This window comes from Rhinolophus hipposideros (genome assembly GCF_964194185.1).
Source record: "Rhinolophus hipposideros genome assembly, chromosome: 13".
Taxonomy (NCBI): Eukaryota; Metazoa; Chordata; class Mammalia; order Chiroptera; family Rhinolophidae; genus Rhinolophus; species Rhinolophus hipposideros.
In genome coordinates, this window is record NC_138059.1 from 16,453,030 (window position 1) to 16,475,390 (window position 22,361).

The following is a 22,361-nucleotide window of genomic DNA, read 5'->3' on the forward strand; positions in this document are numbered from 1 at the left end:
TTCCACTGAAAAGACAGGAGGCAGAAGGCTTCTATAGTGCTCCTGGCACAGTGAGAGAGACTCTCACACTTCTATTATTTATCACATCATAGATCATTCTAGAGACTGCTGAGTTCTCAGGGGCTCTCCAAAGGTGCATACGGGCCAAGTCCTTTGCCCATAAAGTTTCCCTAACTAAGAGGGTGGATAAGATGTGGGCAGAGTTCCCGGGCATTCTGTAAACAGCAAAGAGCACTCCTTCTTCTCACTGCCCCCCTGGAATCTTGCCCTTCTATAATAGAATGCAGGACGTTATGCGGTAGTGCATTTCCTGTGTACGTATCTCTCATTAGACTGGGAGCTTCCTGAGGGCAATGACAAAGATTCTTTCTTATTCATTGTTATATCCCCAGTGTTTCACACAGTGCCTGGCACAGCAATCAAGAAATTAGGTTTCTTCCACTGTTCATCCGTTCATTCAACAAACTCATACAGAATTTCCCAACAGGGAGTGAGAGGCTTTTTGTAAATATGGGAAGCCTTCTTGAAGTGGCGTGTGAGCTGGCTTCGTAGGAAGGGGCGAATTTGGGCAGGAGGATGAGGAAGGAAGGAGAGACCATGTAAAGAAAGGAAGGGCAGTACAGGACAAATTTCATCAACGACTGTATCTGGAGTGTAGGGTGAATATGGCTGGAAGGATATGCTGAAGTGTAATCAGAAAGGGTCTGGAATATTAGGCCAAGTCTTCTTATCAAGTGGGATGCCATTAAACGGAATCCCCCTATTCTCCTCGGAGCACTCCAGAGACGACACAGGTCTGGTGAAGGACAGGGAATAGGGACAGAGGGGGGCTTCTCATTAGAAAAAGCGTGTCTGGGACTTTTCTTCCATCTTACAAATGATGGAAAATGAATGCTGCATTAGCCACAAGACTCCAGGTCTTGTCTGTGATGCTGACAATACTTGTTTAGGGAGGTGGAATCACATCGTGATTAAGAGCCACAGTACCAATTTCCATCCGGGCTCCATTGGTGATGAGCAGGGTGATCCAAACTCCGTGGGCCGAAGTTTGCTCAGTTGCAAAGTGGAGCTGATAATCATATCAACTGCAAAGCTGGTATGAGGCTTAAAGAAAGTGATGCACGAAAACCCCATGGGAACAGTACTTCTTGGCACACAAGGGTTCCACAAATATTCACTATCATCAGCCCTTCACTTTTATGTTCCTTGGTTTCCTCATGCAAATGGAGATAATAATACTTGTCCCAGCCTATTTCTTCTGGAGCCTGACAGAATAAAATGCAATTAAATGTGTGAAAGCAATTTGGAAGTTAAGTGCTGCATAGCGGCAAGATGGTGGTAGGGCTGTTAATTACCATATCCTTCGCTGAAAGGTAATCCCAAGAGGCTAGGCAGGAAGGTAGGGAGCTCATGTATGCCCAGGCTCTTGGCCACAGGTGCACAGACATCTCTAGGTACAAAAAGTCAAGATGAGGGCCTTCCCATTTTACTGATACAACATGACAAAGATGGGAACAAAGGAATCTACTAAGTAAGAAATAAATAAGATTTAAGCCCTGCAACCTTTCAAACAGTGTAATGTCAAACATCATAATCCTGGACATCTGGGCTCTATTACCTGAAATCCCATTAAACCCTCCGTTTCATAATTTGGTGTAGAACCTTGTAAATTGCAAGATCTTGCTGATGGCCACCAGCCAGTTCAAGCAATTAATCACAAGGGTCCCAAAGCAGGTTTGCAACTCAGGCCAAGTAGACTTTTTTAAGGGGAAACTGTGTACACAAAAGAAATAGCCCAATCCATGCAATTTTCATAACAACATGCCTTGTAGCTCTGCCAACACAGAGAAATGATCTGTTATCATTAGGACATCCAAACCTCATAGCTTTTTCCTCAATGGAAATTAGTACTCGCCAGCCCAGGGAAGCGCCCCAAACCTTGTTAACTGTAATATAGACTGTAACCTGTTGAGAGCTGATGGATCCAGTTTAAACAAAACTGAACCCTACCCTTTCCCCACCCTCAGCATCTTCTCAATTGCGGGAATTCAACTTAAACTGAGCTTTTTTTCCTTTTGAACTTTTCCAGAATGTCTGGACTGTTTGCATTTGTTCCCATGTTTCAGGCCAAAGGGCCAAAACCCACAGCAAAGAAATAACCTTGGAGCCTGTTTTCAGAATACTGCTAGACATAACCCCAAGGTGAAAGGGCCCATAACAAAAGAACTGTTTCTCATAAGATTTCTTGCTTGGTTTTGCCAACTCAAAAGGGTTTATGTAAACGAGATAATCTCCTGCACTTCAGAATGTTTATAAAGGCCTTCCTAATTACTATTTTGTTTATAGAGTGATTCTGGGAACATGATGGCGAACAGAGGGGAAGCCTTGAGCAGGAAGAGGGAGAGTGCGAATCAGAATAAATTTACTACATGGGTGAGAAGATTTGGGGCTCCACCATGCTTTTTAGGTTTCTTCTTTCTGAAACCTTTTTACTAAATCTTTCAGCTTCAGTTTTCAGCTCTACGAAGCTGCGTTATCCAATATGGTAACCACCTGGCGCGTGTAACCATTTACATTTAAATGAATTATAATTAAATAAAATGTAAAATTAATATCCTCCAGGCACTAGACATACATCAAGTGCTCGATAGCCACAAGTAACTGATGGCTGCCATATTGGACAAAGCAGAGAGAGAACATGTCAATCATTGCAGAAAGCTCCATTGGACAGCGCTGCTCTATCTATATCCAGGATCTCTATGGCCTGGCTTCTCAAAGTGTGGAACTCATCGCTCAAAGGCCAGCAACATTTGTATCACCTGAGAGCTTGTTGGGCCTGCATGATCTACATTTTACCAAGATACGCAGGTGACTCACATGTATATTAAAATGTGAGAAGCACTATTCTGAAATACCTTCCACTTGAAGAATCTGTATGATCATCTCCATTATTGTTATCAGCGTTATTTGTTCATACTGTGTTTCCCCAAAAATAAGACCTAGCCAGACCATCAGCTCTAATGAGCCTTTTGGAGCAAAAATTAATATAAGACCCGATCTTATATAAAACCTGGTATTATATTATATTATATTATCAGGTCTTATATTAAAATAAGACTGGGTCTCATATTATTTTTTGCTCCAAAAGATGCATTAGAGCTGATAGCCCAGCTAGGTCTTATTTTCGGGGAAACACGGTATTTATTTAGCTTGTATAGCATTGTTTCAAAAAGACACATTTCTAGCCCGTGAAGACTTGGCATGCAAGTGGAGAAACACTAAATATACCTGATATACTTCTTTAAAAGTATTCTCTTTTTCTTGGAAAAGCTTCAGAATGTAGAGAATTTTTTTTTTTAATTTTTTTCTAAAGAAGTGAATCTTAGCTTTTTTTTTCCCCCAATGAAGAAGCTATTGGATTGGACTGGTCAACAGAGAAGACTTTGAGATTAAAATAAAATTACAGAGGAGAAAAGATGACTTTAAAAAAAAAAAAAAAGGAAAAGGAACTTGGCTTATTCATGCAGTTGACAAACGCACCGGCGACCATGCTCTGTGCCTGCGTGAGGTGGGACACAGAAGCAAGGAGAGACACAGCGCCTCAGGATATAATCTGCCAGCCTGTCTGACATTATGGAGATGGGGGCGGAAATGTTAGTGCCAACCTGGATTAAACTTCACAGTGTATTTTCATGTTCTATCATGAGATTTATTGTTGTTTGTGCCGGTGGAGAGAGTTTTGTTCTGGAAGGTTCTGTGGACTTTTAGAGTGGCTGTTGGAATTTAATGACTTGCGATGCTTGCCTCTGTCCAGTGCAGAGAATGGAATCACCAGGTTACCTCTAATTAGCTGTACAAATGTATCCGTGCTGCAAGCATCTGGCCTGGGTACTTTCTCCCAGAAATGCATCATCTCATATTCAGGTGGTACAAGGTGGTAGCTACTCTTGCCAGCAGGCTTCTAGTTCAAGATGGCCCTAAAGCTGAGTGAGGTTTTGCCATTTTCCTGAGGAAATCATAATCTGTGACTGAACTTGATAGGTGTCCGGGGTTATCACAGAGAATGTATAGAGTTCAGATACTTGCATGGTCTAAAATTCTTAAATCGATTATGATTAGAGAACAGTACTATGTCCCTCAAACAAATTCTGCCCATACTTGAAGAAACTGCTAACCTCACTTATGTCGCCTTTAGTCATTCATTCATTCATTCATTCATTCATTCATTCAACAAACATTTCCAGAGCACCCTTGCTACTACACACTGCAGAAAGAGAAGAGTAAGACATACTCTTTACCTGAAGAAGCTGGGGGTTAGAAGCAATAGTGCTAAAGGGTGGTCCTCAGACTAGTAACATCGAGGTCCCCTGTAAGCTTATTAGGAGTGCAAATTCATAAACGCAGTCGAGACCTACTGAATCAGATTTTTTCCATTTGGGGCCCCAAACCTGTGCTTTACCAAGCTCTTCAGGGAATTTCTAAACACAATAACATTTGAGAAGCAGAAGTCTATAGACAAACACATTATCAGGTGATTCTAATGTATAATAAATGCAATTATACAGGTATGAAACTTTCCAAGCACTACAGCCCCAAGGGCGTTGGGCATTTTAGTAAATGCTCAATGGAATAAATGTTGTTTGCTTACTTGATTGATGGGCACGTGAATTGGCCTGTAGAAACTAAACAATACTGGGATGATGGAACGTACCTAAGTCCCCAGGACTTTGAATGGGTTGGATAGCTTGCGTGGGTCTCACCACCTCTGTCTGACCCACTCTCAAAACAAATATTTGGCTCACTGCACTATATCACATCCAACATTCTTGGTATTTTATCACATGAAGTGAACAAGACTATAACCCAGTTTTCCCACTGTCTACACACTTTTCTCTGTCCGAATAACAAACAACTACTATTTAAGTACTGGGGGAAAGGCATAGTCTTCCATGAATTTGTGCCACAAGGGCTTTATAAGAATCACTGAGCTGTTTGTTAAACATAGAGATTTCTAGACCTCCCCCTGGATGTCTGAGTCAATGGAAAAGGAGAGAGGCTGGACAAAACAAAAATTTTAAGAACCTTTTAGAGAGGAGTCTGATGCAGTCAAATTGAGAACCTCAGAGTTGTTAAGACTCTGAAATCCAGATACTCAATTTAACCCACAGGAACCAGAGTCAATTTCCAAGAGGTGTTTGAGCCTCTTGGATTAGTGTAGACTAGCAGCTTTACTTGTGGTGGAACAGTAAGGGAACAAATACAGTGTTACTGGTCTTTTACCTAGGGATGAGAAAAAGGAGAGGGACAGTGTGCACACAAATGCATTCTTCAGCCCTCAGTGTGTGTGTGTGTGTGTGTGTGTGTGTGTGTGTGTGTGTGTGTGTTCCCGCATCACTTATCTCGTGCAGTCTCTGAAACTCCCTAGAGAGAGGTGTCAGAGGACTGCAGAGCCAACTGCAGAAAGACTCCTCTTACTTACAGATCAGGAGCCAATCACGTTCTAACTGAAACAATAAAACCGAGGACTAAAAGGGTATGGGATAGAGACCAACGCCTTCCTATCCGTTGCCGGAAAAAGTTTCCAGGGGTAGAGGGGGGGGGTGGCGGACCTTGGGACCTCACATTTCCTGCTTAGCACTTCTAGAATCTTGTCAGAACCAGATCGGGGTCACAGCCTAGCCTAAAGGCTATCGCCTGTCTTAGGTCATCCGTCTCTCCAAGCCTGACTTTCTTCGTTGTACAGGCTTACCTCGTTTTACAGCGCTTTGCTTTAGATGTTGCTGTTTTTGTTGTTGTTGTTGTTGTTGTTTACAAATTGAAGGCAAGACCCCCTAACAGCAAAAGATTAGGACTTGCTTTGTTGCTGTGGCCTGGCACCAAACCCACAAGATCTCTAAAGTATGCCTGCAGCAAAGCCGTGGTATTTACCTCCTCGGTTTACTGCAAAATGGACACAGGTTCTTAGCACGATGCTAGGCCGTGGTGAGCACTTGGTTAACGATAGTCTTACTGTTATGGTCATTGTAGTTGGGGTTCTCAGGAGAAACAGAACCAATGGGAGATATTGGTTCTCCGATAGGAAATAGTATTTCTCTACCTACTCACGTATTGGTAGAGAAAGAGACAGAATTCTATCTAAAGAGAGAATTATTATAAGGACTTGGCTCACACCATTATGGAAGCTGAGAAGTCCCAAGAGTCTGCAAGCTGCAGACCCAGGAGAGCTGATGGTGTAAGTTCTAGTCCCCGTCCGAGTCTGAGTCCAAAGGCAGGAGAAGATTGATGTTTCAACTCAGAGGCAGGCAGGGAGAGCAGATTTTCCCAACTCAACGTTTTGTTCTACTCAGGCTTTCAGTGGATTGGATAGGCCCACCCACCTTGGGGTGATCCGCTTTGCTCAGGCTACGGATTCGAATGTTAATCTCATCCAGCAACACTCTCAGAGCACACCCAGGATAATGTGGACCCAAACATCTGGACCCCCTCTGGTCCAGTCAAGTTGACACATACAATTAAGCATCACCAAGTCATTGTGGTTTCCAATTTACTAGGGGTTAGGAGAAGTTCCTGGTTCATTTGTATGCATCGTCTGTTTTATTGCCCTTAGCCCAATACTGACACTCATCTTATTTGAGATTCTGACCTCTAACTCCATGCAGCCAGAGAATAGAGTTGATTCCTTTAATCATAGTCTTGGCAAACACCCCTCCTCAAGCTCTAGGGGGCCAGGTAGTGGCAGAAATGACACCAGTGTGCCTGAAAAGGCATATGACTTCTCCCACCCAAGGTCCGGTAGCAGAGTTTAGTTTTATTGCCACATAAATCTTCCTTTGCCCTTCTTTTATCTCCTCACTTCTCCCATACGTAGTAATTAATTAATTGAGCATACCTGTTTAAATCATCCAATCTTGATTCTTATAATGGCATGCCTGTGAGGGTTCTAAAAGTTAGAAATGATTTAGTATTAGAGGTTTTGATTACATTGACTATAAAATCAAATAAAATGAGCAAATGATGAATAGAAGAGAGGAGTGAGGTTTGAAATTAGCCTTATTTCCTGTACATGCAAGAGGCACACATAAGTTGGTTTTTATCTTGGCCTATTTTAGGAGTGATAGATTTGGCTCACAACCAGGAATGGAAGATAAACAAGGACGTGTATCCTCTGAACCAACCTTAGCATTATTGTGAGCCTGATAATTCTTTGAAGTGGGGGGTGAGGGGTGAGGGGCTGTCCTATGCATTCTGGGATGTGGGCAAAGTCCCCGGCCTAGACCCACTCATGCCAGTAGGACTCCCCAAGTTGTGACAACCAAAATGTCTCCTGCCATTGGCAGATGTAGCCTAGGGGGCAAAAGTGCACCCAGTTGAGAAACACTGCTCTAGACACAGGAAAAATTTTAGACTGTGAAATAGAAATGTACTAGCTTTCTCTAGGTCAAACCTCTTATTTGTGGTACTTTGTGTATAGGATTCATGTTTGCTAAGCATTATTTCATACAAACACAGCTACTTGCTTTCTCTCCTACATTCCTGTTGGAGTTAGGGAATTTGCTTTCCTAACACATTGCTTGTTGAATCAGGAAAGCACTGTGGTGAGAATGGATCTGTGTTCTAGTCCCAGCTCTATTCATCTAGCAGTATGGTTGTGACAAGTTGATGAACTTGGCCTCCTTTTTTCCAGGTGTGTTACAAGGGTAATGCAATTCAGGCCTCAAAGATGGCAGTGAGGATTCGAGTGACTGCCTATAAAACTGTACTTGGCTCGTTGTAGCTATTCAATAAATGTTAGTTAGTTCTGGTTATTATGGGTTGTGTGGGGGCCACCGCGGATCTCACTACTTTGGAATGTGCCTCTTACACCTGCTATAAATATTCCAACATAGAAATGTCATTCAGGTCCACCTCAAAGTCCCCAAACCTGAGTCGCCTAAAAGATACTTGGAGGTAGAAGAGATGGCCCTGCTTTTTGAAGGGAAGACACGAAACAACCTTTTAAAGAGATGAAGTCTTATTTCTTTCCTTCAACCCGTGAGAGATGGAGCTTCCTGCACACAATAGAGGAAAGTACTCTTCCCCAAACACACCAATCCCTTCAGCCCCTTGCTCTTGGAGTGGGTAAAGAAGAGGTGGACATACTCAGTTCCATGCCTGTTCTCGAAACCTCTGCCAGTCTGGCTCTTGCCTCCCAGGCCATCCCCTTCCTGCCTTTGAAGTGAACTCCCCTTATCATGCACTTGACTGTTAAAGACTGCACTAATCTGGGGGAGAGTGGAAGCCAGTGTGTGTTGACCATGGCCTTGGCAGGCGAGAAAAGTGTTATCTGTCTCCTGGAGGGTGCAAAGGCTTGACCTCCAGGCATGCTGTTTCTTTTTCCTGGCCCCCAGCGGTGGCATGAGGATACTGACCTATTTATATCTCTAGTTTCTCTAGGAAATTTTAGGGATTTATGGCAATAATGATGAGTAATAATAAATAGGAGCCATCAGTTAGCAGATATTTACTCTGTGGAACATCATGCAAAATGCTTTTCCTGTGTGCCCATTTTATCAGCACAGCAACCCAGTGAGGTGAGGATTATGAGCACCTTTTAAAGGTGAAGATATTGAGGTTTAGAGAAATTCATGTCTCGACGTCATATAGCTGGGAAGTGGTGAACCTGAGCTGTCAATTCACATCCTCCTGATTCCAGAGCCCATGCTCTGGAGCCACTGGACTAAAGAGGATATTGGTTCCCAAAATGCCTAAACTCGTAATGTTGGCCCATCAGACAGAGGTGCGAGAAAGAGCCCTTTACTGTTTATGAGCTGTGCAGCCATACATGGCCAGTGCCCTGATGCCCAGTCTGCTTGAGTAGTCAATCCTTAGATGTAGGGAAAGAAAAAAGAGCAATGCCCCTCTCTACAGTCAGACCTGAGCTATAGAAATGAATCTTAAGTAAAATTAGGTATTGAATTAAACAACAGCAGCAACAAAAAAAGACAGAGAGAGTGAAAAAAACCACTCTCCAACATCATTCCTTTCTTCATTAATTTCACAACTATTTACTAAGCACTTTCTGTATACCTGGCACTGCACTTTGCATTAGGACGACACACAACAAAAAGAAAAAGTTTAGGAGGCAAGATAGATACATTACAATAAAGTGTTCATGGTGGGTTTGGTGGTAAACCTTTAAGATGCTGTGATGGTATACGGGGGAAGTTGTCATCTGGCATCCAGGGGTAAAGAAGGCTTCATATGAAAAGTGACACGTGAGGTGATCTTGAAAAAATGAGAGGTGGCTGTTCACTAGTATTAGTGGGTATACAAAGAAGGCATCCTAGGCAGGAGGAAAGAGTGAGCAAAGGCTGCAAAAGCATAGTTCATCTGAGGAGGTAGAAGGAGTCTGGGATGGCTGAAGCCCGGGGGATGGAGCCCAAAACATGTACCTTCTCAAAGACCACACAATACTGCTTGTACAGAGCTGGAAGCATCCAATGCAAGCTGCCATTTTGCATTTTGAGCTCATGTAGCTTTTCTATACCTGATTCCTGTTGCAGATAACAAAACTCTAGCAAAGTGAGGAAAAGCAGAGCCCATCACTGTGCATCTGTGACAGAAAGACAATGGTTCAAGCCTTACTCTAGCCACATACCTGTACAAACAACCTGAGTAAACAAGGGGCTTCTTATTCCCACGTAAACCCAACTCAACATGGTGACACAGTCAAAAGAAATATAACTGACTGCAAAAGGATCAGAGAACAATGAATACCAATTCCATGGAAATATGGTCAAGGGAGAATTATGCCATAGCACATTCTTCTCTTTGGCCATCCCTTTTCTAAAAGTACCGCTCATGTGGCAGCCGTCACCCCAGATCTCCGACGTCACTCCCTAATCTCCAATTTGTCTCTCTGTGGCCTCTACTTCCATGTGTATTCATGTCTAGTAGGACATTCTCTCTGCTGTTTCTAATATCGCTATCTTTCTAATATAAATTAATTTAACCTCCAAGTATCTTCCCTGCCCACTAGGACCCTCCATTGTGCTGATTGGGCTTATGGAGAAACACAGAATTCTATTTAGAAGAAAGGAGAGTGGAAAAGGCTCTGAATACTAATACTTTATATATTTGTCCCTGTTACTCTTGCATGTCAGTAGAGTGAGACATACCTAATTCTGAGAACAGATTTGATATTCTCAAAGTTGTGATCTTGGGCAAATAATACCTCTAGACCTCAATTTCCTTATCCCAAAAATGGAAATAGTAGTACCAATTCTAGGAAGCATATTGAAGAACCACAGGTGAAAGAGCTTTAAAGTATAATGGGCTCAGCTGATGTCCATGGTGATAAGTGTTGCTATACACTAAAATTAGACACATCCGCTTTCCGCCAGCTAGTAGAGGCTCACGTGGAGAACATGGTTATTTGAAGAAGCAGCAACTATGATAAACCTAGCTACCAACTCCTGACTTGGGATCCAAAGTACAGTAATTAAGTAGAGTTCACTATTCTCATTATTCAGTTTTAAATTTTATCTTATACAATATTCTTAATGAGACTTTTTCAAGGTCCCACATTTTCCAGAGCTGAAGTTAGCAAAAGTCTTAAGGGTGGTGTACTGTGTCAAGATCTAGAAATCTCTCTTGTTATTCCAGGTGGTACTGCTCCCTTGCAGGGTGAACTGGATGGAGGATTTTTTACTCCTGTCGGCTTTATCCTCCCTTCCGTAATATGAGAGTAGTATCTCTTAATAAAATTGTGAAGTATTTATCTTCACGGTAGTATTAGTGAATAAAAACAATCATGAATATTTTAGTTAGTCAGCGCTCACAGGTCAGATCTGCACCCCGGTGAGCCTACTTTTTGTTGTTTTGTAAAATATTGTGATGACAATAATAAAAATTGTAATGCCTCTATTATTTCACTTAGAATGCTTTTCTATGATACGTATAAGTTTTATATTGTAGTATATCCTAACTGTTTACCATGTTGCTACACAATCATCATAATTATTACCTCAATGGCCATGTAATCATCCTTCTTGTTACTATATCGTAATTTACTAAACCCAAATTTTCAACAATAGGAGACTGGCTGTTTTCCAAGTTTTCCAACATTATAAATAACCTCTAGGTTGCATATTTGTGATACAGTTTCTTTCATGTTTTAGATTATTTCCTTAGGATATACTCCTACAATGGGATCACTAGTCAAAGAATGTGAATTTTTAATAGTTTTCAAACAAATGGACATTATTTTTCCAGTTTGCAATGCCATCAGCAATATATTAGTATCCATTTTCATGACAATGTTGTCAATTATGTGTATTATTTTATATTTAACATGCTTCAAAAGTACCTTAGCTTTGTTTTTGCATTTTCTCCAAATAGTGAGTTTTAATCAAACATTTGCTTATAAATTGTGCATTCTCTCATGTTTTGAAAAACCAGTTTGAAAACCAAGGAATATTTTTTTCTCTTAACATCAAGAACTCTTGTTATCCTCTTCCACTGTCCAATAGTTTTATATATTTATATATTAATATTTATATATTAAATAAAGCTCCTATTGCTATTTTTCTGAGCAAAGCATTCAATTGCACTCCTATATTAACTAATAAATGAGGACCTGTGGATAAGAACTATAGGGAGAACTCACATAAAGTAATTAGGAAATTAGAAAAATCAGAAAAATAGATCTGCACCAGTATTCCCAAAATCAAAAGCAGGGTTGCAATTCAAGTAGTTCAATCTCTGGCCAGATGTTAATGACTTTCTCTGTCTAGCCTCTAGCCTACTCAGCCAAGCTAATTTTTCACCTAGCAAACTCAGGAGCTCCAGCCATACTGCTTCCCATGTTTCCTTCTAGGTTTTATCCCAGGAAAGCTTCCTGATGAATGAAATTCACCCCACCGCCAACCAAAAAAAACACAAAACCTTCACACCATTCCCAATCTGACTTTGTGTCAGATCAAGTAAATGACTGAAACACAATTGTATATGAAACGATTTCCCAAACCACAGCCCCATCAAGACTGAATACCAATTCCAGAGATCTAGTTTTGCCCTTGCTTCCTGGTGTCCAAATATTAAAAAATGAAATAAACGAAGCCACTTGAAAATGGAGATGGAGCTATCATGCCAAAGGAACTGCCTTGCACGTCTTATGCCTAAGACGTTGGAATCTTAACACAGAGAAAATAACATTTGGACTGGGCCTAAAGCAGTGTTGTGCCTCCACAATGCAATGTTGTGTTTGCAAGGATAACAAGAAAGCAGATACAATAACTACGGACGGATGACTACCAGATTGAAAATTTAAAACATTGTTTAGAAATAGAATCACTATTTTAGCTTATCGACACCAATGGAAATGCCTTCCTTCTACTGATGTAATTGTTCCTCTGCCCTGTCTCATAAATACCTATTGCCTTTGTGTCCTAATCAGAACACTTTTGGGGCTTCTGCCTGAATCAGTGCTTCCTAAATAGCTGGGTTTTGTTGTTGTTGTTGTTGTTTGTTTGTTTTTTTAATCTCAAATAAATACCAGTTGCCTCTCACTTTGAAAGGTGTTTTATTTTTAGGTCAACACAGGCAAATTTGCCTATCCCTGAGATGGATGTCTTCCATGCTCCGCCAAATGGTGGAAGGACATTTCAAGAATACATGCCACAATAAATTTGTCGTGGAGTTAAGGAACCAGTATCTTCACTAGAGCTTTCTGTTTGATCTAAGGATGTACGAGCTTGTTTGAATAGTATAACTGCTACCTACCAGTTCCTGGGAACATAAAGAAATAACGTACTATATTTTCTCCTATTTCCTCTTGCAGCCTCAACTGAGGGTTCTCCATAACTGTGGTTAGCCTTCCAAGCTGCTGTCCTGCCAGTCGATACGAACATGGCCTGTTCCTCACAGAAAGACTAACTCATGGCACTGCCAGAAGAGATCCTTGGAGCATTGCCAGATGAACCAGATTAACTGGAAAAAAAATTAAAAACACCCATTCAGTCAAGATTATGGGCTTTGGAACAATCTTAGTTTGCTGTGGATTTTAAAATGGGGTGCATAATCTACAGTGCCAACTCATTCCAAGTGGTCATTGGCAGACCATTAACTGGAGAATTGCTTCCAGTTTTCATCACTGTGCATAACTCAAGCTCCCTTACGGGGTGCTGTCTGTACTCTTCACTAGAAGGCCTGCTTTAGCATGGCAACTACTGGATCCTTTTATTATGTGTGCAGATGGCATGATGTGTTAGAAAAAAAAAATCACAGCAGTTCTGCAATCTCATTGGAAGTGTTCACCATATTATGCCCTGGTAGGAATGTCAACATGTCTCAGTGATGTTAGTGATGACACCTAAAGGTGTTCTGTCCAAATCTTAAGCACTTTATAGGAGAACGCAAAACCGGAACGAATCAGCATGTTCAGTACCTGTGAGAAAACAAGTGTTTCCTTTTTTCTTTATAAATCTTGTCCTATTTCTGGCTCAGACTGTCCAAGGCAAACTCCCCTCCTAGCATAGCCCCAGTTGTTTGTGGTAGATAGGTGTAAATATGGCCAACAAACTGTTAGATTTTACCTCTTGACACTACGGAACTGGATTCCTTGTAGCACCAAAGGGACGTAGAAGTGGACCTGCTGATTGTGATATATTAGCTCTTGGCTCCACACACCTAGGCACAACGTACCACATGCACATACAAATACTCAAACACAGGAGGCTTCTGTTGGCCAATGTGTATATCCTTTCAGTCTACGAAAGAGTTCTTTCAAAGAAAAACAGGTCTTTTCCTCAAAAACCATGGTGGGTTGATGGTAAAGGCAGCAGAATGCAGTTTTCCTGTGTGATCTGATTTTAAGACTTTGGAAGACTTTCTAGGTCAAATTTAAATCACAGTTCTCTGGAGAGAAACAAACAAGTGACAATGCATGCCTAGAGAAGGAAAAGGGTCCAATCTGACACTGGGTTCCTTCCTCAATAGAGGATCTACTAGTCCCTTTAATCCTTTCTGGGATTATACCCACAACAAATTTTATTTTACTATGTTTTACAACAAAGCACAGCCCTGGGAAATAGGTCAATCCATTTATCACTTCTCTTGAAGCATTAGAGAAATGTCCATATTGACTGACCCTACCTAATGCTCTAGCCCTTTTTTTTTTTTTCCCTGAAAATATAAAGTTGACTAAATCAAAAACTCAGCAAAGTATGTTCTGTCTGTGTGCCTGTGATCCCAGCCTGAAACTGACAGGCAGCAGAGACTTTTATACACACACACACACACACACACACACACACAGTGCCACAAAAAATGTATACACATTTTAAGAAAGGAAAACTATTAAAATTGTAATATTCAATATATACCAATAACGAAAGATAAATACAAGTCACGTTTGACTTCTGCAATGACAAGAGGTGCTCAAAGTGGTTCCCATCAGCGTCCAGACACTTCTGATTACTGCGAACTACTGCTTGAGCAACATTGACCAAAGTGTCCACTTGTATACATTTTTTGGCACCCTGATATGTATATATGTGTGTGTATACATATATATATATATATATATACACATCAACTCTGGGACCCTGCCAGCATACATATCCATTGTCTACTCTTCCCAAATCTTGCCACCCCTGGGGGGGTCTCAGGAAATGCACAGCTCACTGAAGAATGCCCACTGAAAAACAGGCTATAAATTGAGATTTGACGAAACTGACAGGGAAGGCGCGAGAGACCCAGATGTGATTTGGGTGATTCAACCATCAGGATGACTCACCACAAGCCTATCAGGCTGTCGTCCCAAAGAAGGGGGCTTCCATGAGGGAACTCAGGCATTTCAGTCACCACCGAGACCTGTCCCATTGGCAGGTTAGCAACAGGAACGCCAAGACCTCAGCAGACCACAATTCTTTACAAATTCAGAATTAGGAGGCCAAACCCTGGCTGCCAACACCCTTGGACATAACAACCAAATTTCTACTGCCCGCCTCCTGAGTTTCAATTCTAACAACAGGGCTTCCTCCTCCTTTCATTTCTTCCTGTATTTAGCAAGCATTTGTCGAGCACCTACAATGTGCCAAACATTGTGCTGGGGCAGCAACCTTGTACAAGGCAGACTCTTCCTGCCCTTCTGAAATATCTCCTCTTCCCAAACACTATCTCCACCTCAGCTTTTCCACAAGGAAAACTGCATTCAGACAGCATTCGCTCCTTGCCCGAGCAACCTGGGGAAATGGGCATGGCAGCAGGCAGTTCCCTCGCCTGAGGAAGTGGGCAGGGGAGGAAGAGGTAGTGGACAGTACCAGGCCACGTAGTTGGACCCTTCATACACAGCCAGCCCTCGCAGGGCCCAGATTTAGCCGGTAACAGTTTCCCAGGTTTCAGTTGCTTTCCTTGATGTCCACCCTGGTCACCTGTAGTCCCATTCTTTATAGAGTCACAATGGTTCATCATTATGCTGGAGTCTCTGAAGCTCCAATTCTATCACTTGTCCAAGGGACACAGAATTGGCTCTGATGAACGCAAAAGAACCACTGCCAAGTGCTGAGATACTGTAGTTGGGAATTAATTGGTTTAGCCAGGGATGTTGTGAAACTACCGCTAACCCCTTGGAAAGCTGGGCACGCTTGATGGTGCAGATGTCCATGACGTGATGGTGATTCCTTCTTACTTATTTTGGCTTTTGCAAAATATGCTCTGAACAGTTACATAAGTTGAGTTACCTTTCCCTTTTTTATTGTTTAAAAGAGTGCTGGGGAATGATGAAAAGATGGTGAGTGAAGATGGAAATGGGAAAGGGCAAAAAAACAAAAACCACAAGACAATGAATGAGCCCAATGGAAGATGACTCCTCTAAAAATGCCTTAATTCCTGGCACATACCACATATTTGAATATGAACCACTACTGTTTCCCAAACTGTCGACCTCTCTTGGATATCATTTGGGGGGATAGTTTTGGAAATGGGGTGGCCTAAAACCTGAGCAGTCACAGCTAAACCAGCAAAATGGAGAAATGATGTCATTTTCAGGCTTGGGATTCTTTGTTATGTGTTGATCCACAGTTACCCACGGTTACTTGCTGCTGGGATGTACCTTCTTCACAAGATGTGTGTAGGAAATTTCACCCCTCAGAAGTTCAGCAATGGCTGGGGTGAGTTTTACTTAATAGGAGGCAGGAAACAGGGAGGTATGAGATAAATATTTTGGTGTCTAAAGGCTGTAAACTGTTGATGCTTACATTTTCCTTAAACCTGTGCTACACCTTCTATTAGAAAGCCAACACCCACACTGGTGCAGGAAAGGCACTCTTGGGAATGAACAGAAATGAATAATTATCAGGTTCCCCAGGGTGCCAAGGGGATTAGCTTGTTCTAGCTGCAGAACTGAATTTAAAATATGCAAAGCATCCTCTTTCTGCTAGGGTGAAAAGCAAATCTCTTCAATAGACTTACTGAGGGGGACAAAGACCCTGCGAGCTGTCTTTGTGGGTAATGACACATCTTCAAATCCCTGCTCAGGCTGTGTGAGGTGTCCCCACACATCTGACTGCTACCTCCGCAATATGGATGTCTCCAGAATCTACTTCTCAGTTGCCCAGAGAGAGGCTAAGAGCCCTTAGTTCTAAGGGAATTCTGCCATTTTTAACATTCAAGGGAAAAAGGAATATCAACCTTCTGTGAGAATATAAACTCAGGATAAAATCCTCAAATGGATTTACCCCCTTGTTACTTCCAAATGCTTTCTTTGTCTGCAAACATCACGGAATTGATTTTGGATAGGAACACTAAAAGACTCACAGAAGAATTTTCAAGACCCCCTAGCACTTTAGTTTCTCCAAGACCTCCTCTTCCCAGTGCATTTGCAGCTTCATTCTTTGTGATGTTTTTCTCTACATTCTTTAGAGTAATTTTGTTACTTGACAACTAAACTTAAAGCTGCTGTAGTCTCTTTTTCAACATCTAATCTTTGAAAATGACATATATTCCTTTATGCCTTAAAGGCTGTTTTGATTCCCCTTTCCCACAGCCCTCTCCACCCCAGTTTTTTGCTTTCTGGATTCTTTTTTTTCCTTTTACTTTCTTCTTTTAACAAAGTTCTGTGGAAGGATTTCAAGTATTCCGTAAAGAACTCAAACAGAAAAGCGTAGTCATCTCCTCCCCCCCCCCCCCAGTATTGACTATTATTCCTTCTGAAGCTTGATCTTGGTGAAAGCTTGATGCCCAAAAGCCTGTGGGACATGGGTTTTCATCTCCAGGGGGTGACTGGTCAGTGCTTCTAATCAAAATGAGGCCCAGGGGGTCATGAAGGAAGACAGACCAGGAGATACATCTGCTCAGGGCACAGCTGGGGACTCTATTTCAAAGACAAACAGGTCCTGCCCCTTAGTCTCCTTGGATCTGTATCGAATCCTGTAGCCATAGAACCATCTTAGGAATTCTGCTTTATCCACGTGCGTGACTGCTAGCACCACTGCACAACTTCAAGGTCAAAGACGGCCTCATTTCCATTATTTTGCCCTGGTGACTTATTCTAGTGCAGACCCAGGGAGCGTTGTTTCGAAAGCTATCAACTTGTGGGAAGCTTAAGGAGAAGTTAGCCCAGGGCACAGGGAGGTTCTGCCACAAAAAAGCAAAATGACCTGGAGATCCTCATTTGGGAAGATGGCTGAAGAGATGGTCTCAATGCTGGTTTTCTTCTGGCCCTCATCTTGGCCATGGAGGGAAAATTCTGGGCCATGGGGAAGAGCTGTTTGTCAGATCCCAAAATTTTACGGTGAACTTCACCAGTGACAAATATAAAGGGGATGAGCCTTTGAGTATGGGTCCAGTTTTAGACCAACAGCCCCAAGACCAAGAGAAATGACTTCCACAGAACAGCAAACACATGGGTGTAAGAGGCTTTGGAAATCTGGAGTTTCATTAGCCACATAGGGCTACTTCAAAATCTTAAAAGAGCTCTAAGCATTCTTACTTCAGAGTGTCCTTTCCTCAACGACATCACACACCAAAACGGCACCAGCAGCACACGCCTAATAATAAAATTTCAAAGTAACCCTATGACGTGTGTTGAATTGCAGTTGACTGGTTGACCATGTTAAGTGTTGCAGATGTTGAGACATGATTTCTGATTACACAATGTTCATTTCGTATTTGGAGTTCATGGTTTGGGGGTTTCATCTGTTTAATGGCTTGTTTTGTTGTTTTTGTTGTTGTCTCCCCAACCTCAAATCTTTACAGAAGCCTTAGAAAGGCTCTTCAATCCAGGCCTTTTTGCATTAAAGTACAGAGACAGAAAAAGCCTTACTGTCGAGAATGACAAGGCGATGGTTACATTAATCCAGCGTTGGAGATACTCATACCTAAAACATTTAAGTCACTGAAGATTCTGCTGGTTGCCTTGTGCATTGTGTGTAGCCTTTTAAATTTCAATCATTTGGAACAAAGGAAGTAAATAGGCTGCTTTCACGTGGCTTTGCCACATTAGCGTGCGCGCACAGCTACCCAATGCAGAATTCAAAGCTGAGCTGATGTACCAGAGCTCACAGACCTGTTTTGTGTGATTGCATTTAATCACCACCAGCACCCAAATTCTATAAAAATGGATTCAAATGCTTTACTCTAAAAGACATTCTGCAACAAGAGATTCTTATAGATCATTACCTCTCTCAGGGTGGAGGAACCGATCTTGGTGACATAACCTTGAAGAAAAAATTGCTTGCCATTGAATGCCTCAGCATCTGGTGGTGTTTGGTCCTGCCCCGTTTCCACAACTGACGGGGGTCTCCTCCCATCTGCCCTGAGCTTAGCCTGGCCTCCCTCCGAAACAGCACAAATACCATGAAAACACCTTTTTGAAGCTCTTAGGAGTCTTGCTATTCAAGCATAATTCCAAAACTATGATTTGGATTGAGCACTGTCATGATCCTTGCTTATATAGTACCTAAATCAATTCTAATTCTTTCTATGTATTTCCGGTATATATGTATATTTTTTAACCACAATCTCTGCATTTATGTTTGCACTGGGAGCTGCTTGCCAACACTGTGGCACCTTTTGACAATTCCCAGGCCTACTTCCCATACAATGTATTGGAGAGTAGACCAAGAATATGTTTTCAGAGTGCATAACCAGGTTCTTTTTCCCATCAAAAGGCCCCTATTTTTTTTTTAATTAATTTTATTGGGTGACAATTGTTAGTAAATTTACATAGATTTCAGGTGTACAATTCTGTATTACATCGTCTATAAATCCCATTGTGTGTTCACCACCCAGAGTCAGTTCTCCTTCCATCACCATATATTTGATCCCCTTTACCCTCATCACCCACCCCCCACCCCCTTACCCTCTGGTAACCACTAAATTATTGTCTGTGTCTATGAGTTTTTGTTTCTCATTTGTTTGTCTTGTTCTTTTTGGTTTATATACCACATATCAGTGAAATCATAGGGTTCTCTGCTTTTTCTGTCTGACTTATTTCACTTAGCATTATTCTCTCGAGATCCATCCATGTTGTCACAAATGCTCCTATATCATCTTTCCTTAACGCCGAATAGTATTCCATTGTGTATATGTACCACAACTTCTTTATCCATTCATCTATCGAAGGACATTTTGGTTGTTTCCATGTCTTGGCCACCGTAAACAAAGCTGCAATGAACATTGGCGTACACGTGTCTCTATAGAGAAATGCTTTTATATTTTTGGGGTAGATACCCAGGAGAGCAATTGCTGGGTCATATGGTAATTCTATTCGTAATTTCTTGAGGAACCTCCACACTGAAAAGGCCCCTATTTATACGGGTAAATTTAAAGAGAATGGGGGGGGGAAGGTATTCATGTTTAAACACTGGAACTGTGTCTTTTTTCATTGTAATTCAACTTCCACCTCCAATCACCAGCGAGAGAAGCTGTACCCTCTTCAGTGAGTGTTGGCCCCCACTGGGAGTAGTTGGGGTTCCACTTGCTTACTTTCACTCATACGGAGGCAATTTGAAATTCTCCCTGGGGCTCTGAATGATCTCTCTACCACTACCTTTCCTCCACCAATAGAAAAATGCTCTCCTTCCAGGACCACGTTTGCGGAGACTGCGGATGAGTTAGTGAAAAGAGTTCACAGGGCAGAGAGCTAACTGACGCCTGGTTCTTGACTTTTCCCTGTATGGCTCATGGTTGACACAAAAGCAGCAAACTCATCGGCTGCAAAGCCAGGCTAGAGCACATGTTCTGAAACTAATTCCACCAAAACTCTTATGCCACTCAATCGTGCTACTGGACTTCCAATGAATCCACCTATTTGATATCGTTAGGCAATAAATTAAAAGCTGCATACAGAATTTTAGAAAAGATTCACATTGGAACAAAATTACATACCGAGAAAAGAAAATATTGATCTGTGGTTTATAGACTAGGGTTATTCTTAGGACTTTGTGGACACTGATACTGTTCTGATGAAAGGGAAGAGATGTCTTTAATTCAAAAATACTTGAATTCAGTAGCAATTACCCGTCTCTAGGGGCCTCTGCTTATCTGTTTGGGTTGCTAGCTGTCCTGTCTTAGTAGGTAGGGTTGCTTGGAGGCTAAAATGAGCGTAAGGGAGACGCTGTCCTAGACCACCAGTATCTGAGCAATTATAATTGTGAAGACTCTGGGCGTTAGTCAGGGAGCCTTTTCCGTTACTTTACGCCCTCTCCTCATAGCTGTTATTGCTAAGACTCCATTCTGGGCTTTTAAAAAGTAAAAGAAAGAATATAAAAAAGTAGCATTTTGCGTGCACACATATGTACTTATTCCGTTATATGGAGGCTGGTCTGCAAAACCCGCAGCCAAGGCACACTTTTATCTCCACTTCCCCACCTCCCAAAGGTTTGGAGCATGGTGACCTGGCTAAGTGACAGAGTCTCGGGCTTGGCAGGTGAAGATTGCCAGTCCCAGAGTTGGAGAAGACCAATGAAAGCAGGACGTTAACAAATTGAAACAGAGAGCCATCTCGAACTTCTTGATGAGCTACTGTATATGACGTAATAGTTCTTCTAGGAAAGAAAGAGGAAGAAAAATCACACGCTCTGACTTGAGTATAAGACCAGTGCTCTCAATAGCCTAGGAGGGAAGGAAAATCTGATTTAAAAAAAAAAAATGGTTCACTTTTTTACCAACCCTAACAAACGTGGCTACAAAAGCACATTCCATAACACAAAAGCCTATGTAGATGGTAGACATTTTTATAGCTTCCTTAAGTGAGTAGTTAAACCAGCGGTCTGAATTCTCTGAGTCCCCTAAGAGCGGTTAATTAAATAAGTCTTTTCCTTATTAATTGCCCACAATTGTGGGCCTTTTTTTTTCTCTATGTACCCTAGAAACACCCACAAGACTGGACTTAAGAGGACACAAGCAAGTTACGTGGTTAAATAAGAGTGCCTTTTCTGTTTGACGTTCATTTTAGTTCCCTGGATTCCCAGGGCATACAATGTTTAGAAACTTTTTTCTCTAAACGTAAGAATTATTGTGCACCACACTTTTGAACCACCGATTTCCATATCTTAAGCAGCTATCAACTTGCCAATTCACTTTGGGTCTCCTTTATATTTTCTTATAATGTTTCCTTCTTTGGGGGTTGTCCTCAAAAAGAATGGGGGGCATGATTCTTTTTAAATTGATCGAAATGAAACTGTACAGATTTTTGCCCCCTTGTATCTATGAGCATGATCTCTATCAGGCTTGAAAATCTGCTTTATCATTTTGTACATTGGACTATTTTGTATTCAGCATTACTTGATTCCTTCTGTGCATGGCAATGTATTAAAATGTGGGATTTCTATTACCGTGTAAAAGTGTCTTGATTCTGATTTTCAACATATATCCTTGGAAAGAAATTACATTAAAATTTTTATTTCTATTTTCTTCAGCTCATCAGCTTTGCAGAAGAAAAAGAAAAGTTAACCGCATTTCACTTTCCCTGAGTTAGCTAATGATGCAATTCATGGTGGAAAATTGTCCTCAATTATGCCGTGTTTCCTGGAGAAATAATATATATGAAATGAATTGGTGGCCTCCCTCCAGCTCCCTCCACACAGAATTCCCCCAGCACCAAATCCCACCAGTGAGATGTCTATTACTGTTGAATGCTTTAGTGTTGAGCACAGCTGGGCAAAACACAATTTTCTTCATCCCCAGATATGGTAACACCCTAGAAAGAGATGGGACAACAGTTCTTGGCCCACCAATTTGCTCTCACCCTGGAGAGCTTTAAGTGCACATAATGGCATGATTAATGGCATTTCCCAGCACTTCCATCTCCCTCTCTCTCAACGGTAACCAAGGACAAGCTATCTGTACTTTATCAGTAGAGATCCTGACCTTCAAAT

The 22,361-nt window shown here is 41.7% G+C and overlaps 1 protein-coding gene across 3 annotated transcripts in view; it reads left to right on the top strand.

Annotated features, from left to right (window-relative positions):
* The window catches only part of SAMD12 (sterile alpha motif domain containing 12), a 371,640-nt gene extending 349,826 nt beyond the window's left edge, over positions 1–21,814 (top strand). For all 3 annotated transcript variants that reach the window (XM_081071268.1, XM_081071270.1, XM_081071269.1), the window contains one exon: positions 12,821–21,814. In XM_081071268.1, the coding sequence (XP_080927394.1) occupies positions 12,821–12,843 (23 nt within the window). In that variant the 3' untranslated portion in view covers positions 12,844–21,814. The remainder of the gene's footprint in view (positions 1–12,820) is intronic.
* Positions 21,815–22,361: the final 547 nt, after the last annotated feature.